Source organism: Felis catus, chromosome D1, assembly GCF_018350175.1.
Source record: "Felis catus isolate Fca126 chromosome D1, F.catus_Fca126_mat1.0, whole genome shotgun sequence".
In the NCBI taxonomy this organism is placed as follows: domain Eukaryota; kingdom Metazoa; phylum Chordata; class Mammalia; order Carnivora; family Felidae; genus Felis; species Felis catus.
In genome coordinates this window covers 58,235,781-58,258,487 of record NC_058377.1, presented here as the reverse complement: position 1 = coordinate 58,258,487, position 22,707 = coordinate 58,235,781, and the positions used below count along the sequence as shown (strand labels likewise).

At 37.4% G+C, this 22,707-nt stretch overlaps 1 protein-coding gene across 2 annotated transcripts in view; it reads right to left on the bottom strand.

Moving 5' to 3' along the window:
- RAB6A (RAB6A, member RAS oncogene family) overlaps positions 1-22,707 on the bottom strand; it is an 87,155-nt gene that overhangs the window by 2,237 nt on the left and 62,211 nt on the right. For both annotated transcript variants that reach the window (XM_019811842.3, XM_006936957.5), the window contains exons 6-7: positions 18,487-18,580; positions 1,291-1,357 (exon numbers count right to left, since the gene is read on the bottom strand). In XM_019811842.3, the coding sequence (XP_019667401.2) occupies positions 1,291-1,357; positions 18,487-18,580 (161 nt within the window). The remainder of the gene's footprint in view (positions 1-1,290; positions 1,358-18,486; positions 18,581-22,707) is intronic.

The following is a 22,707-nucleotide window of genomic DNA, read 5'->3' as shown; positions in this document are numbered from 1 at the left end:
GCTTATATCTACTATATGCAACAAAGGTCAGAATAAAGTTAAGCCCTATTCATGAGAATTTGTTTTAAGGAAATTATAGGAGCAAGAAACCATGTAAAGATTATGTTCCTTATGAGATTATCTGAAACTCTGAAAATAGCTTACAAAAGAGTTCAGGGAGAGAATTTAATAAATAATGGGACTTCAACTCCATAGAACACATTATGCTATTAGAAGTAATAAAGGCTTAGGGGCACCTGGATGGCTCAGTCAGTTAAGCATCCGACTCTTGATTTTAGCTCAGGTCATGATCTCACGGTTCATGAGATCAAGTCCCATGCCAGGCTCCACTGCTGATAGTAGAGCCTGCTTGGGATTCTCTCTCTCCCTCTCTCTCTCTGTCATTTCCCCACTTGTGCACACTCTTTCTCAAAATAAATAAACTTAAAAAAAAAAAAAAAACTTAAAAAAATAAAGGCTTAGAAAACATAAAACATCTAGCAGTGGGAAAAGCTGAACACAAAGTGCTATGAATTCTATGGCTTAATAAAAATGCATATGGAAAAACGCTAAATATAAAACAATTAAAATATTAAGATTCAAAATCCTTTGAAATAACTATTATTACATGTACTTCACTATGTCCTGTTTCTGAAAGCAGAGGCCACAATAACACTCAAGACTGAATTATTTCTTGCCTGTGCCAAGCAGAAAGCTCAAGAAAAAGCAAGGGAGGAAAATATGATATATACTGTAGGGAAAAAGCCCAGAGCCAATGGGACTCAAAATTAAGAGGCAGAGGGCGGTGATTCTAAGTTTCCTGCTCATTAAAAAGCAAGTAAACAAACACAAACCCTCTCACTGATTAATTGCAGTGAGAAGCGGGCTACAAAGGATGCCCTTGAACCACCAGATCTCATGTGCTACAGAAAACCTTGGAGCTTCAGGGTCCCTAGGTGGCTCAGTCACTTAGGCATCTTGACTTCGACTCAGGTCATGATCTCACAGTTCGTGGGTTTGAGCCCTGCATCAGGCTCTAGGCTGACAGTTCACAGCCTGAAGCCTCCTTCAGATTCTGTGTCTCCCTCTCTGCCCCTCCTTTGCTCGCTTGCTCTCTCTCTCAAAAAATAATAAAATGTTAAAAAATGTTAAAAAGAAAAAAAAAAGAAAATCTTGGAGCTTCTACATTCCTAAGTCATCAATTCCTGGTCATCAATTCCTGCCATATGATGGCATATTCCTTAGCCAACCAAGTGGAGCTCTAAAGACTAATGTTAACAATAAAATTTTCTGATGAAACAAAAAGGATACTGTCTTCTCTGCTTCTGTCCTGTGTGCTTTCCATTCCAGGCAAAGCTGCTGCAACACGTCGGAAGAGCTGTGGAAGAAAGAAATGTGATAATTGGAAGGGAAAATTTAGCAAATGGTATCAAGTGAAAGTGGATGACCACTGGATGGTGAATTAAAAGATATGGCTTCTGGGTTATTTCTCATTTAGACTTAGCATAATGAAAACATATAAAAATATCTATTTATTCTATAAATGAGTACTATGTGTGGTATGCCACATACAAAGAGGTACAAAGATATGATCCTTACTTTCCAACTGGTGATATCAGACATGAACAAAGAGCTAAGAAGCAAGCAGCAAAAATGCCATTTGAGTCATAAAAACAAACTTCTATAACAACTCTGAGAAAGGATAGATTGCTCATTTAGGAAAACTGGATAGTGGTATTCCTGTCTTTTATAAAGGGTTAGCTTCTAAAGCCAGTGAATATATAGTAAAAGTCCAATCAAAATTACCCTGGATAATTCCTTAGGAAAGCACTATGTTAGAGACTAACATACCACCTCTCATATCCAACACAGATGGCTTTTCTTCCATCACTAGAAAAAGCACCAGTGGAAGTGGTTGGCTTGTGTCTGAGGTATGATGTTATGAAAAATCTCTTCAAAAGAATCACACTCAAGCCAATGAGGTGGTCACTTTGAGAGACATGTGGGAACAACAGATTCATACCTCCTATCATATGCCGAATACTAGGCATCAACTCATTGGGTAGAATGGCAGGTGAAACTGCCTGATTATTTCATTCTTTTTGGGTTTTTTTTTTTTTTTGGTACACAGTGTAAAATTCCTATAAGTTAAATACGCATGTGATATAACTCCCTTGTACAAAATACCTGCTTGTTTGAGTCATTGTCTCAGGTTCTTTGAGGACATAGAAATGAACAAAACGTAGTTTTTTAATTCAAGGAGCTCACAGTCTAGTGAAAGAGACAGATGCAAACAATTCTTTATGTCACAATGTGATAAGTGCTATAAACCAATGAAGTACAGGGAAACCTGGGTGGCTCAGTCAGTGCGTCTGACTTTTTTTTTTTTTTTAATGTTTATTTATTTTGGGGAGAGAGCATGTGCGTACAGAGAGGGGAACAAAGGATCCAAAGGGAGCTCTGTGCTGACAGCAGGTAGCATAGAGAGCCCGATGTGGGGCTCGAACTCAAGAACCCCGAGATCATGACCTGGGCTGACGTCTGATGCTTAACTGACTAAACTACCCAGGCGCTCCAAGCGTCTGACTCTTGATTTCAGCTCGGGTCATGATCTCACGGTTCACAAGCCCACATTGGGATCCACACTGACAGTGTGAAGCCCGCTTGAGATTCTTGCTCTCTTCCTCATTTTCTGCCCCTCCCCCATTTGTGGGCGCGCATGCGCATGATCTCTCTCTCAAAAAAAACAAACAAACAAAAAAAAAAAAAAACGAAGTACAAAATGGTATGAGAACACACATATAAGAAAAGGCGGCTCTGGGGCGCCTGGGTTGCTCAGTCGGTTGAGCATTTGACTTCCGCTTGGGTCATGATCTCACGGTTTGTAGGTTTGGGCCCCGCATCGGCTCTGTGCTGATAGCTCAGAGCCTGAAGCCTGATTCAGGTTCTGTGTCTCCCTCTCTCTCTCTGCTCCTCCTCCGTTAGTGCTTTGTATCTGTCTCTCAAAAATGAATAAAAATATTAAAAAACATTAAAAAAAAAAAAAAAAAAAGAAGGCCCGTCTCAGGATACTGGGAAAAATCTTTAGGTGGTAACATTTCGGTTGGGATTTAAAGGCAGTTAAAAGTTTTTATTGGCCAGAGTGCCTAGGTGGCTCAGTTGGTTGAGTGTCTGACTCTTGATTTTGGTTCAGGTCATGATCCCAGGGCTGTGGCACTTGGCCCTGCATGGGGCTCCATGCTAAGCATGCAGCCTGCTTAAGATTCTCTCTCCCTCTGCCCCTCTCCCTTGCCCTCTCTTTAAAAAAAAAAAAAAAAAAAAAAATCACTTGGTTGTATTTCACTATGCCAAGTACTCAGAGTTTAAGTGTTCCACAAATGTTGCTGAATTAAAGTGAGAAGGAACAGAAACAATAGAAGGCCAGCAAAGGAATGAAAGACTGGAACTCTAATCTGTTTAGGGAAAGGAATACAGAAAAGGACAAAATTTTCATCTGTAGGCAACAGTCTGGTGGGATAGGATTAGGGAAGACTTGAGAAAAAGTATAATTGTTTTGGTTAAGGTTTAGTGGCATTTTAGAGATGTACTAAAGTAAGGGCTAGCCTCAATATTCCCCCTTGTGCCTGAATCTACTGAAATCAGAAATGTGGGGACTATACATTATGGCTACACAGCTAAGTGTGAAAATCACTGAGGCCAAGACTGAATATCACCATTATAGAATGAATTTCCAGGATGCACAGTTTGATCTAGCACCACATTTGTCTGCTGCTAGACAATCAAATCCCTGAACCATGTTCAGAGAAAAGCACAAGGTATATTCAAGAGTATTTAGGTAGTCCAGACTGGCTACAGCACAGAATATATAAAAGGATTAGAAAGAAGCTGTATATATTAAAGACCAGACTAAGAATGTTCTGGCAAGCATATTAACTTTGTCCTGCAGGTAAAAGTAGGCACTAAAAACTGCAGTTTGCATAAGGAATTTTATCAGGGGTTCTATTTATTTTACTATGGCTACAAAGATCTACAAAGCACATATTGAAAGTGAAAGGGAGGAATGGCAAAACCCTAAAAGCTAAAAGGTGAAGTGCAAAGTTTATATTGTGGGCAGGCCACTTAGGGGACAGGTCTTTTTTCTGTTCCTCAGTTTTCTCATCCGTAAAATGGGCTTAAAATAATAGTATACTTAACTGACTAGATTATTGTGGAAATTAAGGGAAATCATTAGGTAAATTGCTGAGAACCAATATGTTATACAGAAAATCTATAATAAACAGTAGCTCTATTTCTATTAGAGACTAGCCTAGCCCTGTGGGCTAGGGAAACAAAATTTTTCCACATTATGAAATCTGGCAGTGAATTCTAGGACTATAGCAAAACACTAACAGGTGTAAAATTCTGCTTTAAGAAGCTATTTAAAACTGGTGGGAAAGGTGTGGGAGTTGGGAAAGACCTTCTGAAAATATCAGGGCAGAAATGAAATGTTCTTACTTAGGAATATCTAGAAATCTTTCCTAAGATCTCATAGTTCGCTTCTGACATGAAATATTTATTAAACTGTTTATGTGTTCAAAATGTACAACCTTTTCAGCTCTTAAGAATGTCAAAGTTTTGGGGCGCCTGGGTGGCGCAGTCGGTTAAGCGTCCGACTTCAGCCAGGTCACGATCTCGCGGTCTGTGAGTTCGAGCCCCGCGTCGGGCTCTGGGCTGATGGCTCAGAGCCTGGAGCCTGGTTCCGATTCTGTGTCTCCCTCTCTCTCTGCCCCTCCCCCGCTCATGCTCTGTCTCTCTCTGTCCCAAAAATAAATAAACGTTGAAGAATGTCAAAGTTTATTACAGGCTAGCTTAAAAACGGATTTTTTGCGGGGGATGCCTGGGTGGCTCAGTCAGTTAAGGGTCCGACTTCAGCTCAGGTCATAATCTTGGAGTTTGCAAATTCGAGTCCTGCATCAAGCTCTCGACTGTCAGTGTGGAGCCTGCTTTGGATCCTCTGTACTCCTTCTCTCTGCCCCTCCCCAACTTGTGTACATGTTCTCTCTCAAAAATAAACAAACATTAAAAAAAATCATTTAAAAAATGGATTTTTTGTGTGTGTGGAGACATTGGGAAGGTTTATTTACTTTCTGTGAAAATGGAATAAAATGGTTTTTAAGTTTTGATGCTTAAAAAAAAAGTACATATCTAATGAGGTCTTTCAGAGAGGGTATTATTATATTCTTACCTGTCTACCTATTCTCATAATATAACACAGTTTTTAATGTGTTTCTAGAAAGAGTATAAAATTTGAGCCAAGAAACTATACTAACTTCCCCGTTATTATAGCTTTGTGACCTCGAGGATATTAATTTCTCTAATCCGTAGATTCTTTCTAATAAAAATGGGGCTACAGTTGTGAAGTTCAACTTATTATTATTATACCTTTGAAAATAATTAGAAAAAAGTTATGTTAGGAATTTCCTTGAAAGGTTATGTGTGAAATCATTCCCTCTAGACCAGTGATTCTTGATACCTACCATGCATCAGAATTACCTGGGAAACTAAAAACAAAACCAGATGTTTGGGTCCTACCGCCAAAAATAGATTTAACTAATTTGGGGTTGGACTGGGCCCTTACCAGTCATTAAAAAATCTCTGGATGATTCTAATGTGCAGCCATGGTTAAAGACCAATGCTGGAATACTAATTTGTAAGGAGTGTGAAGTAATCATCAAATAAAGCAAGAAAGAAGCTAATACGGAGTGGCTACGTTGTAGAATCTTCATGTTTTCTCATTTTAATATCTTCCTATGAGGAACATATTAGTGTCCTCATTTTATAGAAATCTAAGGCTGAAGAGAGAATTTACAATACACCAAATAAAATAGCAGAGCCAAGACTCCGAAATTCATATTTTTTTCTACTACCTTATGTTGCCTAGTATAAATAGAAGTCTCTTCTATATGGAAAAGCATTGTGGAAAGGCCTGTGTGAAGAAACAGCTAACAATCCTGAGTAAGAGGAGTTTGCTTTGTGAAATACTATTATTACACACAAATCACAGACATAAAAACTTAATCCATTTTCAAGGACTTAAAATGTTTAGGGGTGCCCAGATGGCTCAGTCAGTTAAGCATCTGACTTAGGCTCAGGTCATGATCTCGCAGTCTGTGAGTTTGAGCCCCATATCAGGCTCTGTGCTGACAGCTCAGAGCCTGGAGCCTGCTTCAGATTCTGTGTCTCCCTCTCTCTCTGCCCCTCCCCTGCTCACTCTTGCTCAAAAATAAATAAACAGTAAATTCTTTTTTTTAATTTATCTATAGTTTTAACCAGTGTATTTGAAAATTTTAGTGTTCCCTCAAAATATTTCAATTAGATTAAAAGAATTGATGCCATTAACCTAAACTCAACTCAGGACATCCTTAAAATGAGCCAAGAAAAAGCTTTTTACAAAAGCAAAGTTCTATCCTTACAGAAACATATGTAAGACAGGAAGGAAAAAAACCTTAGAGGATTAAGTTGTCTTAAATAATCATTAAAGGAAAATCCATTTTTTAAATGTCAATGATATGCTAACAGAGCTCTTGCTTTATTAGGAATCACAGATGACTAAGCATGGGGCCTTCCTTGATCATCCTACCTGTATGTGATCTTATTCATTTCTTCAACAAATACACCTCCTTGTGCCAGAACTAATTTTATATCTCAATAATTACTGTGGATCTTACTGTCTCTGTAGCATTGGCTGGCATTTATCATGTACTACTTACCCTTTACTATATAGTTTTCATGAGAATGTGACTCTTCTCAACTGTATCATAAGTTTTTTAGAAATCAAGAATCATATTTTACATAACTTTAAGTTCTCCAAGGAACCTACGATGGTCTTACATACTGTAGGTAATTGATACTTGTGGCTTAAGGTACACGACAAAAGTAGAAGATAAAAGTTCTGATCAAGAACTAAGGCAGACATGGAATAGACTGGTATAGAAAATACACTATCCCTACCAATGCTTAATTTTTTTTTTCAACGTTTTTATTTTATTTTTGAGACAGAGAGAGACAGAGCATGAACGGGGGAGGGGCAGAGAGAGAGGGAGACACAGAATCGGAAACAGGCTCCAGGCTCTGAGCCATCAGCCCAGAGCCCGACGCGGGGCTCGAACTCCCGGACCGTGAGATCGTGACCTGGCTGAAGTCGGACGCTTAACCGACTGCGCCACCCAGGTGCCCCTACCAATGCTTAAAGTAAGGTAAATATAATTTACACACACACGTGCATGTGCGCAACCCCCCTGTACACATGCAAGCTTTCATTGATCTGTTAGCACTGATGCACATCAGCTATCACTAATTTTTCACGAAGTCCTTACTTTCTTTCATATAAGATGTTTTTCTTCTGACAAGCATTGATGAGTTTAGAAGTTAAAGATCAAGAAGTATTTCTGTTCTTTTCCCATTTCCCAGTACTGTAAAATTATAGAATATAATAAGAAAGGTGACACCCACACACTTAATACTCCACTAAAAGAATGTACTAATTCTCAGATGAAAAGTCAGGTGAAGCCTTAAATAATTACTTTCTCATTACCATTTCCTTCAGCAATTTAAGCACCATACCACTTTCATAAAAGAAAGCAATATTACTGCATTTTAAAAAACAGAAAAAAGAGGGATAAAATTTTTTTCATAGACTATCTTTTTGTGAAATATTGAATGCAATGAAAAATATTACTTAAATATCTTATATAATACAAATGATTGTGTGAGGTATTATTAGTTATTATAGTTCTAGCCCTGATAGTATTTTTATTAAAAAAAAAAAAAAACAACTATGACAAAATTCTTTAAGACATAAACAGGATCTTAGAGTTGAATGCTTAAACCAGATTAAAGAGCAAAGGGCTGGGGCACCTGGGTGACTCAAGTCGGTTAAGTGGCCGACTTTGGCCCAGAGCATGATCTCACAGTTCCTAAGTTTGAACCCCACATTGGGCTCTGTGCTGGCAGCTCAGAGCCTCGAGCCTACTTCGGATTCTGTGTATCCCTCTCTCTGCCTTTCCGCCACTCACGTGCTCTCTCTGTCAAAAATAAACATTAAAAAAAAAAAAAAAGAGCAAGGCTTATGCACAGAAGAGCAGTACTGTGCAGGAATAAATTTGCTTTATTTTAAGCCAGAATTCACAGGCATTAAGGCCAATCACTTGAACCATGGTCAGACACTAATGATGCATTAATAAAATCTCTTCCAGAATTATTTATAAATTTTTTACATTTATGAGAGAGACAGAGCACAAGTGGGGGAGGGGTAGAGAGGGAGGGAGAAAGGCAGAGAAAGAGAGAGAGAGAAAAACAGAATCTGAAGCAGGCTCTAGGCTCTGAGCTGTCAGCACAGAGCCTGACACAGGGCTTAAACTCACAAACCATGAGATCATGAGCTGAGCTGAAGTTGGACACTTAACCAACTGAACCACCCAGGTGCCCAAATTATTTAAAAAGTAAATGGAGCAACAGAGAAAGCCCATTTTCAGCTTTTATTATGTATATTATAATCCAGTATATAAGGGAGTAGGGAGAAGGAATCCAATTAGCAGATGAGCAGAAAGCTAGAAAACATCTCTGCATGGAAAATACAACCAGATGGTACTTTTAATACTGATAAACATATCCTCTATATGGTAAGACTACTACGTACCTTCCAGTGAAAACACATGATGATTTTGTCAAAATCAGTACAATGCACAATCATCAAAAGTAATTGTGCTTTTGAAAACATATATGGCTGAACAAACACACACAATGCTTACTTAACAGGCATGTAAGACTGTGATCCCCAGTGTTTTCCAAGATAGTGACTGAACTGTGAAATTTACCTGGTGAATTTCTGACCACCAGGACCAATTCTGAGTTGTGACTGACCTACAACAAAAACTCAGGAGTCTGAGATTATTTCTTCATAATAATTTCTGCCAATATGTGTTACTTATTGAATATATAATTTAAGTAATAAATCTATTTATTTTGTTATTAGATAACATACAGAATTCAGGAATAAACTAGCTTTCCATGTTAAAAAAACAAAATAAAACTAAGTATGTACATGCTAAATAGTTGTTACATTGATCAGATATGTTAAGTTTTACCCCCATAAATTTAATATTAACTCCAGTTTTGGTAATAGCAGTCTAGCTTGTATAGGACTAACACTCTTGCAGATAGCAACTATTAACTCTGGAGAAACTATAAAAAAACCCCAACTATTTAAAGGTTCTTAAGAGCAACAAAAAGCAGATACGAATTAGGGGGAATTCAACCCTGGGAAGAAGGGAACTCACATTCACTGGGTAGCATCCATGTTTATACAGGTTTTCCCAAGAGCTATTCCTACTGGGCCTGTACAAAATGGGGTGGTGAGAGCTCATGCAGAAAACTAGAATTTTAAAGGTTTGAGGTGCCAGTAGACTGCTAGTGTGGCTGGACTGAGAAAGGAAATAACAAAAAGGAACAAGCCAAGAGGAGGAACCCTAAAGTCTACATATAAATTTCCTGCAGATCTCAGTTAACTCTTTAATGGTACATATGTAGGAGACACTACAAGGAGTCCATCTGAAAACAACAGCTAGAAGGCAGGAAGAAATGAGCAGACTTTAGTTACTGCCTGCCTCAGGGATAAAGTTTAGAGTCTGAATCCCACAAAAACAGAAAAAGTTTGATAAATACTACAGGCTTTCTACAGATCCATCAAAGCAGAACATAACATTAAGATCCCACAAGTTCAAGGTGATCAGTCAGCAATATAAAACACTGCCATAATAAAACTCAGCATTTTGCAGAGAAAAGTAACAGAAAGCAGAGTCTCTATGTATTATACACAATGCTGAGCATACGACCAAAACTTACTAGACACATAAAGAAACAGGACAATTTAACCTAAAGGCAAGAGAAAAACTGCCAGTAGAAACAGACTCAGAGATGACTCATATGTTGGATTAGACAATAATTTCAAAGCAACTACTATAGGTATGTTCAAGGACTTGAAGGTAACAATGCCACAATTATCAAACATTGGGGTATTCCAAAAGAGATATGGAAATGTAAAGAAATAAAGGACAAATCTATGACTGAGTACGGTATCTGAAACGATAAATTCACTGGATGGACTCAATAGCAGTTTGGATACGGAAGAAAAGGATTGGTGAACTTTAAGACACATCAAGAATATTATCCAATCTGAAAGAGTAAAAACAGGATAAAAACAATGAGCAAAAGCCTCAATGACCAGTGGGATAATATCAAGCCATTTAACAGATGTGCCATTGGAATTCCAGAAGAAGAAGAAAGAAGAAAATGGAGGAAAAATACTTAAAAATGACACATTACCTATAGAATTATTCTTAAAATGGCCTTTTAGGCTAAGTGAAAGCTGAGCAAATTCATCACCAGGAGACCTTAATAAAAAACAGTAAGTTTGGGGTGCCTGAGTTGGTTAAGCATCTGACTTCGGCTCAGGTCATGATCTCATGGTTCGTGGGTTTGAGTCCCATGTCGGGCTCTGTGCTGACAGCTCAGAGCTTGGAGCCTCCTTTGAATTCTGTATCTCCTTCTCTCTCTCTGCCCCTCCCCTGCTTGTGCTCTGTCTCTCAAAAATAAGTAAGTGTTAAAAAAAAGAAAACCCACAAAAACCATAAGGTTAAGTTTCCTTGATTTTGGCTCAGGTATGAACTCATGGATTATGACATCAATCCCCATGCTGGGCTCTGAAATGGCAGTGTAGAGCCTGCATGGGATTCTCTCTCCCTCTCTCTCTGCCCCTCCACTCACACTCTCTCTTCAAAATAAATAAATAAACATTAAAAGAAAAAACGGTAAAGACAGTTATATATGCTAAAGGGAAGTGATACCAGGTGAAATTTCTATCTGTAAGAAGGAATGAGGAGCACTAGAAATGGTAAATATATGGGTAAACAGAAAAGGCTGTCCTTTTCTTCTCTTAATTACTGTTTATTTATTTAAAAATTTTTTAGGGGCGCCTGGGTGGCTCAGAGTCAGTTGAGCGTCCGACTTCAGCTCAGGTCATGATCTCACAGCCTGTGAGTTCGAGCCCCGCATCGGGCTCTGTGCTGACAGCTCAGAGCCTGGAGCTTGCTTCAGATTCTGTCTCCCTCACTCTCTGCCCCTCCCCCACTCATGCTCTGTCTCTATCTCAAAAATGAATAAACATTAAAAAAATTAAAAAAATTTTAGCGTTTTTATTTATTTTTGAGAGACAGAGAGACACAGAGCTCAAGAGGGGGAGGGGCAGAGAGAGAGAGGGAGACACAGAATCCCAAGCAGGCTCCATGCTCTGAGTGGTTACCACAGAGCCTGATGCGTGGCTGGAACCTACAAACTGTGAGATCATGACCTGAGCTGAAGTCAGACACTTAACCAACAGAGCCACCTAGATGCCCCTCTTAATTATCGTTTAAAGCAAAAATTAAGACATTTATTATGGGGGCCATGATGTATGTAAATATAAAATGTGTGGCAAGAATAACACAAAGGATAGGTGCATAGGTGCAAAGGATGAAATGGTATATACACTCTAGTATAATCCCTAATGCAACCACTAAAAAAAAGTTATGAAAGGTTTAGCTAAAAATAAAGAGGAATTAAATTACAATATAAAAATATTTGATTAAACTAAAAATGACAGAGGGGCAAGCAGATAACAAAGAGCAAATGACAGACATAAACCCAACTATTTATTAAATCTAAATAAACCAAATACTCCAATTAAAAAGTAGAGATTTTTCAGACTGGATTTTTTAAAAAAGTGAGATGCAACTATATGCCATTTAAAAGCAATCCACTTTACAAGGAAAAAGATATACCAAGCAAACAATAGCAATAAGAGAGCTAGTGTGGCTATATAAGATCAGATAAAAAATTGGAGACAAGGGAGTATTATTAGAGATAAAGAGGAACATTTGTGAAGACTTAAAAAGTGAAAGCATTAGGAAGACAATAATAATCCTAAATATGTATGCACTGAATAACAGAACTTCAAAATACATGAAATAAAAGCTGACAGAACTAAGTGGCAAAACAGGCAAATACAAATGTTGTACATTTAATACCTCCCCTTTCAGTAACTGATAGAACTATAGACAAAAATTAGTAAACTCTTCAAGATTTGAACAATGCTATCAACCATCTTGATATAACTGAGAGCTAAAAACATTATACCTGACAACTGTACAGAAACATTATTTTCCAGTATACATGGAACCTTCACCAAGACAGGCCATATGGTAGGCCATAATACAAATATCAATAAATTATGAATGACTGAAATGTTACATAGTATATTCTCTGACCACAACAGAATTAAATCAGAAGCTGGAATAGTATAGGTATCTAGAAATGCTTCAAATTTTTGCAAATTAAATAACATATTTCTGTATCTTCATTGATGTAGTCATTACATCCACATATACACTTATCAAAATTCATCTAATTGTAAACTTAAGATATGTGTATTTCACTGTATACAAGTGTTTAGCTCAATAAAAAAATTAATGGGAAAAAAGTTCAATATATGTTTACCTAAATTCAAAGAAACTCAAGATGTAGGAGTATCTACATCTAAGTTGCAGTCAAAATACTGAATGAAGGACAATTTCTCATGTAACCTAGATTCTCTACACTTGTTCAGTCTATGAAAATTCTTAAGACAGAGTCAAGCTCATTAAGTAGATATTTTTCTTATGGCATAACATGGCAGCTCTAAGCATCTGCTAAAAAAATACAGCATATTATTCTCTTATTCAATGAACATTTATTGAGTTCATTATGGTGGGAGGCAGAACTGACAAAAAAACTTCTATATTAAAAGTAAGGAGTGCTACTTCAATTATTAGGAAAGGCATTTAATCTAAATTTGATTATGTCTGAACTGACTTTTTAAATTACAAATAGCAGGTAGAGAAGAAATAGTATTTTACAGAGGGACAGTAACATACAATGGCAATATGGGAACACAGTAAACCCAGGAGACTTTGAGCAGTATTGTATGGGTATATAGTGGCCAAAGATCAAGACAGCAATGTATACGGGGGCCAAGATTTTGAATAGCAGGGCATAGCATACTAAGGACTTTGCTTAAAATTCAGGATAAAATTCATAAGTAACCTGTTCTAATGTGTATTTTAAAAAAAAAAAAATTTTAATGTTTATTTATTTCTGAGACAAAGAGAGACAGAGCATGAGTGGGGGAGGGGCAGAGAGACAGGGAGACACAGAATCAGAAGCAGGCTTCAAGCTCTGAGCTGTCAGCACAGAGCCTGACACGGGGCTCGAACTCACAAACCGTGAGATCATGACCAGAGCCAAAGTTGGTCGCTCAACCGACTGAGCCACCCAGGCACCCCTCAAATGTGTATTTAAAAACGAAGACCGTGATAGCAGGATGGAGAGTAATCTCAAGTGGGGCAAGACTGAAGGCAGATGTCAGTTAATAAGCTATGGCAGCAGGCAAGGCAATAGACAACAGGGCCTTAATGCAGGAGAATCAACAAGAGTAGGTATCCAAATGACTGCTTATAAGACTTGAATACAAATGAGTCAAAAGAAATGAGTTTCACAGGTTTGTTCTCCTACTGCATGGAGACACATTTTGGCACCGGGATATGTATTTAATTCCTTATTTTGGCTGTACACAAGACAGGGCCTTTTAAGTGTAGGAAATCTGTCTTTTGTATCTAGCAAGGGTTAGAGAATCAATATTTGTCCTATCAAAATGAATACATTTGACATACTTGCTGAACCATCTCCATGGCTTAATAGATCTTCTTACAAAGTATAGTTTGCATGAGAAACTTCTTGAAATTTGTGTAAAAATGTAGATTTTTAGGGCACTATCCTAGACTTACTGAATCAATATCCAGAAGTTGTGCCCCAGGAACCTGTTATTTTATATAGGTTTCCAGGAAACTACTATCCACATTAAAGTTTAAAACCATTAAGCAATTCTTTAATGGTAGGAGATCTTCCTGGGGACAATGTGCCATTCTAAAAACCTCTGTACTTTCTTACCTTTGTTTGGATATCAGGTATTCTACTCTCTACCAAAGATAATAGGATGGAGGAAAAACACATTCCTAATCTCCATACTATGCTATATGAGTTTCAAAAATATCTGTCTTAGGGACAACTTGTCACTAAGGTTTTTTCCCCTACTGCCAACGTTTCCAAGGCATGATAAACATTAGATTTGCAAAACAGGCACTGAACTCCAGCCACACAAAGTTTACTGCCCAAAGTCAGTAAGTAGATTTGACTTAGGCTTTATTTTTAAAAAATCTGAATATTTCAGGGCTGCCTGGGTGGCTCAGTTGGTTAAGCATCTCACTCACTCTTGAATTTGGCTCAGGTCATGATCTCATGGTTTGTGAGTTTGAACCCCACATAGTGCTCTGTGCTGACAGTGCGGAGCCTCCTTGGGATTCTCTCTTTCCTTCTCCCTCTGGCCCTCCCCTGCCTTCACTCTCTCTCTCTCTCAAAATAAATAAAATTTAAAAAAAATTTTTTTTAAATATTTCCATATGGCCAATATATTAAGTGATATCAAAGGATATGTTTTTTGACTTTTAAACTTCGGGGTAGTTTGTGAGTGCAACCACAAGAAAAAAAAAACATTTCTTCCATTTCTAGACATTTAAATAATTAACACTTTAAATGATACCCTATTTGTTTACTTTTAAGGTCCTTTATAAAAACGAATTCAAGGAAAAGACAACCCATTATAATGAGATGTATTTTTTAGCTAAAATTTAAAATCAACCAGTAATTTTCCTACATGACAGAAATATACTCCATGATTAATCACTGACAAAGGGAAAGATCTGAACCTATTATTTAAATGTGCTTATTAATGTAAGATTTAAATTCATTTTTTGGTTTCACTGTCTTAATTGGTGGGGGAGAGGGACAGTGGTTCCAGGATTTTTGTCTTAACTAAATTATGCAAGATTACAAAGCAAAGGTCTATAAATATTGAAATAAAATTCTATTACTATGGTAGTCCCTATAAAATGCAAAGTAATGGTTTTCATGAGTTAAGAAAGAAGCTACAAAAAAAAACAAAAACAAAACCGAAGGCAGCTAGCTCTCTTCCAAATTTGAAAACATTAATTTTAATCATATTTGTATTTAAAAGACAATAAAATCAAGTCCCAGTAGAATTAGGCACTTCAGCAAGATCACATATTCAGATACATCTAAATAAGGAGAAATAGGGGCACCTGCGTGGCTCCGTCAGTTGAGCATCTGACTCCTGATTTTGGCTCAGGTCATGACCTTGCGGTTTGTGGAATCGATCCCCAGGTCAGGCTCCTTACTGACAGTATGGAGCCTGTTTGGGATTCTCTCTCTCCCTCTCTTTCTCTCTGCCCCTTCCCTGTTCATGCTTGCACATTCTTTCTCTCTTTCTCAAAATAAGTAAATAAACATTAAAATAAAACAAATAAATAAGGAGAAATAATAAAGTAGCAAATAGGTTTTAAATTCAGAGTAAGATTGTTTTATAAAAGAATTCTCCCTTCGTTATCACTGGCTAGCTATATCTAGTGTTTGTATGGGTCAGGCTTTTAGAAAAAATTATGTGCCAAATGCTGAAAAAGTTCTAAAATCAAATTGAGGTAATGGTTGCACAATTCTATAAATTCTCTAAAAAAAACCCTAGATGTTCAACATCGTTCATCATCAAGGAAATACAAATCAAAACCACAATGAGATACCACCTCACACCTATTAAAATTAACTATTCTACAACCCAGCAACTGCACTACTAGGTATTTATTCAAAGGATACAACAATGCTAATTTGAAGGGGCACATGCACCTCAATGTTTATAGCAGCACTATCAACAATAGCCAAATTATACAAAGAGCCCAAATGTCCATCAATTCATAAATGGATAAAGAAGATGTGGTGTATGCGTGCGCGCGCGCGCACACACACACACACACACACACACACACACACACACACAGGAATATTACTCGGCGATCAAAAAGAATGAAATCTTGCCATTTGCAACAACATGGATGGAACCAGAATGTATTATGCTAAGTAAAATAAGTTAGTCAGAGAAAGATAAATATATGATTTCACTCGTATGTGGAATTTAAGAAATAAAACAGATGAACACAGGGGAAGGGAAAGGAAAATAAGATAAAGAGAGAGAGGCAAACCATAAGAGACTCTTAAATACAGAGAACAAACAGGGTTGCTGGAGGGTTGCTGGGTGGAGGGATGGGCTAAATGAGTGATGGGCATTAAGAAGGGCACTTGTTGAGATGAGCACTGGGTAAGTAACTGATGAATCACTAAATACTACTCCTGAAATCATTATTACACTATATGTTAACTAACTTGGATTTAAATAAAATTTTAAAAATTAGAAGAAAAAAAAGCAAGAAAATCCTGAATTATTCATTTAAAACAAGTAATTTTGTGGTATGGAAATTATGCTTCAATAAAACTATTAAGAAATAATGTGCTTATAAAATAGCAAATGAATGACATACCTCATTTTCTCAACATCCTGAGAGTTATCTAAACTTAGAAGCAATTAAATATCATCAAGATGCTAGCTGTCACTAGTGACCACTGTATGCTGAGGACTTTAGACCTCCAAACCTATGAGACTTCTCAGGGTTAGTACTAGAGGGCCACAGCAATCCCTTTAGACATTAACCCAGCCTGAAAGATGTCCCAAAGGCCATACTTTGACATATAAGCAACTAGCTCATACCGTTATCAAAATGTCTGTAATAGAAAAAGCTAGATGAGGCTACCCACTGCTTTGTCCTAGAACAGTGACAGATGATAATAATTGTGCTAATTACTTCTATTACTCAAAAAAATTTTTTGAAGTTTTATTTATTTTTGAGAGAGAAAGAGCATGAGTGGGGGAGGGGCAGAGACAGAGAGGGAGACAGAATCTCAAGCAGGCTCCAGGTTCTGCGCTGTCAGCACACAGCCCGATGGAGGGCTCAAACCCACAGACTGCGAGGTCATGACCTGAGTTGAAGTTGGATGCTTAACTGACTGAGCCAACCAAGCACCCAAATATTACTCAAAATGTTAAATTATCTGTGGTTCCAATGGGTTCATTTACTTATCATTTTCTTTCTTTCTTTTTTTTTTTTTAAACATTTTTTAATGTTTATTTGTGAGAGAGAGAGAAACAGAGACAAAGCATGAGTGGGGGAGGGGGACAGAGAGAAAGGGAGACACAGAATCTGAAGCAGGCTCCAGGCTCTGAGCTGTCAGCACAGAGCCCAACATGGTGATGGCATCCATGAACCACGAGATCATGACCTGAGCTGAAGTCAGACACTTAACCAACTGAACCACCCAGGTGCCCCTACATATCATTTTCTAAATTCCATAGACATTGGTAGGCTCTGGGAGTACATAATTTTGATGGGAGAAATATTTCCAGTATAACGTGGTAACTTCTATGACAGTGGTTTCACAAAGGTCAGGGGCCTGAGAAAACACAGAAAACTCATTTACTGCTAAACAGAATAGCATGTAGATACAGTATGGTAAAGAATGTCAGGAAAAAAAATGTCTTTGAAGAGCTGACATCTAAAATGAAACTTAAAAGGATGAATACGTTATCAGTCAAGAAAGAAACTGAACATTCTAATCAAAGAGAACACCATGAACAAAGATTTAGAGCCATGGAAGAGTATGCTACAAGGAGGGAATTAGTAACAGTTCAAAATTACTTAAATATATCTCAAGACAAGGAGAGATGGGAAAGAAAGTGTCAAAACTGAAAATAATATATAAAATTTTTCTTAAAGCTGAACTTATTCAGTTTATAGGATTTTATTTTAACCTTCTACTGATCACCTAGAAATAAAAAAAATAATTTATTGGTTTGAAAATCCTATAAATCTGGGACCACTACTCTATATGATATGCAGCCCTAGAAAATTAAGCAGTTCAGTTTTTGGCTACTCCATCTTTTAGAGAAGTTTGATAATGTGAGGTCTCTTCATATTTTCCAGCTCCCCCAAACACTGCTGTTATAAACACTGTTAAAACAGCAGCAGTTATTAAGGATAAAGTAACCAGAATATACTTTGACAACCACAAGCAAAATACCATTCTCATGGCATTTTCTCATGGTACTTTCTTTTGTCATTAAACTCTAAAATTAAAAAAAAAAAAACTTTTTACCTTGAAACAATGCAATAGGAGGCAGGGTATGGTTAAGTTTACAACCTTGCGACCATAATGAAATAGTTGTCCTGTGCACAATCTGAAAAGTTTGGCAAGCCTTTTCTCTTTTTCCAAAAACTGTGTCACATTTATCTTTTTTCACTGTTTATCATGTTACTAGTTCATGAGGTCTGCTGTTACCAACCAAAAGAAAATCTTACAAACTAGAGAATACTCCCACAATTATTTTATAACATCTCTTTTCAATTTGATAACCTCTATCCATACTCTAAGGACACTCACCTGTTTTACATTGTATCCTGCTTTTGCACTTGTTTCAATAAACATAACATTCAGCTCTTTGGCTTTCCTCTCTCCTTCCTCAATTGATACTTGCCTGTAAAACAAATTCAAAAAATAAATTCCTCTTTTTTGCAAGATGGTATTGTAAAGAGTATAAACAAGATTCTGAAAATAACTTTTCTTTTTGTTAAGTTTATTTATTTGAGAGAGACAGCACGAGTGGTGGATGGACAGAGAGAGAGCGAGACAGAGAATCACAAGCAGACTCCAGGCCATCAGCATGGAGCCTGACGTAGGGCTCGAACCCATGGAACTGCAAGGTCATGACTTGAGCTGAAACCAACAGCTGGATGCTTAACCAACTGAGCCACCAAGATGCCTATGAAAATAACTTCCCTCGTATGTGTGCTGGTTATACAGGTAAGAATAGTTTGAAAATTCATCAAGCTGCAGTACACTTAAAATTTGGGTACTTCTGTGTGTATGTTATACCTAACTAAAATTTTTTAAAAAGGCATTTTTTAATGATTTGCTTTTATTTGGCTGACCTCATCCTGTAATTTTTTTATTTTTAAAATCTTAATAGCCTGCTATTTTCTCTTAATATTAGATCATAAGCATTTAGTCTTATGATTAAAAACTTTATGTAAAATAATTTTTTATTACTGGACAATTGGTCAATTTGCTACTATAATTTATGTGACCACCCCCAAACTGTTAAAAATGCTAAAAAATTTTCTTTCAAATTTCATACTACTGTGAAAAATGTTGCTATAAATATCTTTGTGTATAATATTTTATGCACTGTGGATCTTTAGGACAGATTTTGTGGATTTCTCTAAGTGGAGTCAAAAGGCATGTATATTAAATTCTCTTGATACATTTTATAGGGCATTTGGTGACACATTATAATTAGCAGCAATGTGTCTCAAATTGTAATATGTTCTTTAAGTACAAGATTATGTCACTTATCTTGGTGTTCCTAGTGCCTAGCTGGCATATAGATATGTAATAAATATGCAAATATTCTAATTAAATGGATCTAAAATATCAGCTGAAAACTCAGCTTCCTACAACACAGAAAACCAAAGCAATGCAAGAGAATTTCCACAAGCTCTCACATCTATCCACCAATCTATGTGTGTGTACCCTTATATTCTACTTCTAGTCCTGCTACTATGGAGGAAACTGTCCTTACTTACCAAACTTCAACTTTGTACTAGATTCCACTCTCTTCTTGCCTACAAGATATTATTCTAGAAATTCTCCACCCTCTATAAAAGTTAGGAAAGAAGAAAATGAGTATTCTTTTTTTTTTTTAATTTTTTTTTCAACTTTTTTTTATTTATTTTTGGGACAGAGAGAGACAGAGCATGAACGGGGTAGGGGCAGAGAGAGAGGGAGACACAGAATCGGAAACAGGCTCCAGGCTCTGAGCCATCAGCCTAGAGCCCGACGCGGGGCTCGAACTCACGGACCGCGAGATCGTGACCTGGCTGAAGTCGGACGCTTAACCGACTGCGCCACCCAGGCGCCCTGAAAATGAGTATTCTTAAGCAAAGAGAACAACAGCACAGAAATTCTCTTATATAGCAATCCACCTGTTAATAATGTTTTACTACATCTGCTTGTTTTATCCTCTCATTTCTATGTATTTATGTATGTGTGTGTGTATGTGTGTGTGTGTATAAATTAAAAAAAACACACACACTGGAGAGTAAGTTGACAATTTGCAGACCTTTAGCCCTAAATATATCAACAATGTGGGTTTTTTTTTTAATGTTTACTTATTTTGAGAGAGTAGGGGAGGGAGAGAATCCCAAGCAGGTTCCGTGCTGTCAGCGCAGAGCCCAACATGGGGCTCAATCTCACATACCATGAGATCATGACCTGAACCAAAATCAAGAGTCAGATGCTTAACTGATTGAGCTATGTAGGTGTCCCAACAGTGTGCATTTCTTTAAAACACTTCTATCAGACGCCCTAAAATTTACTCTTTGGACCTCTTCTCTATTTATAATTACTCCCTTGGTGATCCCAGGCAGTATTATGGTATTAAATACCCATCTACATGCTGATTAATCCCAAACTTATTTATCTAGCCTGGACTGCTGCTCTGAACTCCAGGCTCATATATCCAATTGCCTACCTGACATCTAATTACATATTAGAATGTCTAATAGCAATTCTAAATTTAAAATGACCAAAATTGAAGTCATAATATTCCATCCTAAACCACCTCTTTATGAAGTGTCTCCCTATCTCAGTTAATGACAGTTAATCAGGCCAAGAATCTAGGCATCATTCTTGACACCCCATATTCTGTCCATCATCATGTATTCTATCCATTGCATGAGTATATCTTCAACAGTTCTACCTTCAAAATGTATCTGAATTTGACCACTGATCATTACACATGCTACCACTATCCTGGTCCAAGTCATCATTTCTTGCTTCGATTTCAGCCTGGATTACTCTCTTCACTTCTACTCTTACATATTTTCCACAGAGCAAACAGTGATTTATGAAAAGGTACTCTTTTGCTTGAATCCTCCAATTTTTTTTTTAATGTTTATTTATTTCTGAGACAGAGAGAGACAGAGCATGAGTGGGGAGGGGCAGAGAGAGAGGGAGACACAGAATGTGAAGCAGGCTCCAGGCTCTGAGCTGTCAGCACAGAGCCTGATGCGGGGCTTGAACCCACAAACCATGAGATCATGACCTGAGCCGAAGTCAGTTGCTCAACTGACTGAGCCACCCAGGCACCCCATGAATCCTCCAATTTCATTCAGAGTCTTTACTTTGCCCTACTTGACCTGGTCTTTATTGTCTTTTTCAAAAACTATTATTTTTTAACCTCATTGCCTACTACACTTTCCATTATTCTCCTCACCAGCTATATATGATTCCTTGCTGTTCTTCAAATAAACTAAATGTATTCCCAACTCAAGGATTTTGCATTTTCTGGGCCATCAGCTTAGAATCTTTTCCTCCTCAGGATATCTGCATAGTTGACTCCCTTGCTTCCTTAGCATATTTACTCAAAACTCACCATTTTCTCAATGAAGTCTGCCATTTCTATTCCATCTAATATCTTTTTTTTTTTAATTTTTTTTTCAACGTTTATTTATTTTTGGGACAGAGAGAGACAGAGCATGAACAGGGGAGGGGCAGAGAGAGAGGGAGACACAGAATCGGAAACAGGCTCCAGGCTCTGAGCCATCAGCCCAGAGCCCGACGCGGGGCTTGAACCCACGGACCGCGAGATCGTGACCTGGCTGAAGTCGGACGCTTAACTGACTGCGCCACCCAGGCGCCCCTCCATCTAATATCTTAAACTCACACCTGACATTTCATATTTCTTTTCCCTGCTTTCTTTTGTACTTTTAGCATGTTATCATTATCAAACATACCATGCTTTTTTTTTTTTTACTATGTGTTTTTTTGACTTATTTATTTGCCTGGTTCATTTTCTGAAATAAAAGTTCCTTGAAGACTTGGCTTTTTTTATTTACTATTCTACCCTAGAGTAGCATCTTCTGAAACATAAGTGGTACTCAATAAATACTTCTGAATGAATGATTATTATGAGTGAATGACTATCCTACATGTAAAGGATTCCAGAGAAATTCTTCCTAGTTTTAAAACTAGGAGTCACCCTAATCAAATGGTTGAAGGTCAGCTATAGCAATGGTCCCAACTGTGATTTGATTTTGTCGGAATCATGGGAATGCAAGCTGGTGCAGCCACTCTGGAAATCAGTATGGAGGTTCCTCAAAAAACTAAAAATAGAACTACCCTACGACCCAGCAATTGCACTAGTAGGCATTTATCCACGGGATACAGGTGTGCTGTTTCGAAGGGACACATGCACCACCATGTTTATAGCAGCACTATCAACAATAGCCAAAGTATGGAAAGAGCCCAAATGTCCATCGATGGATGGATGGATAAAGAAAATGTGGTATACATATACAATAACTTTGTCAGAATCAGCTAGAAGATTCATTAAAATACAGATTTAAGGATACCATTCTAAACTCATTGAATCACAGCATCTAAAAGTAGGATCTAAAACCCCCAAATTTAACTGCTGAAACAACTACAGCACCGTAAGTTAACTAAAATTTAAATAAAAAAAACAAAAAACAAAAATTGAAAAAGTTGACCATGATCTTTATAGCCAGAATCTTAAAAGAGGGTCTAATAAGCCAATTTACC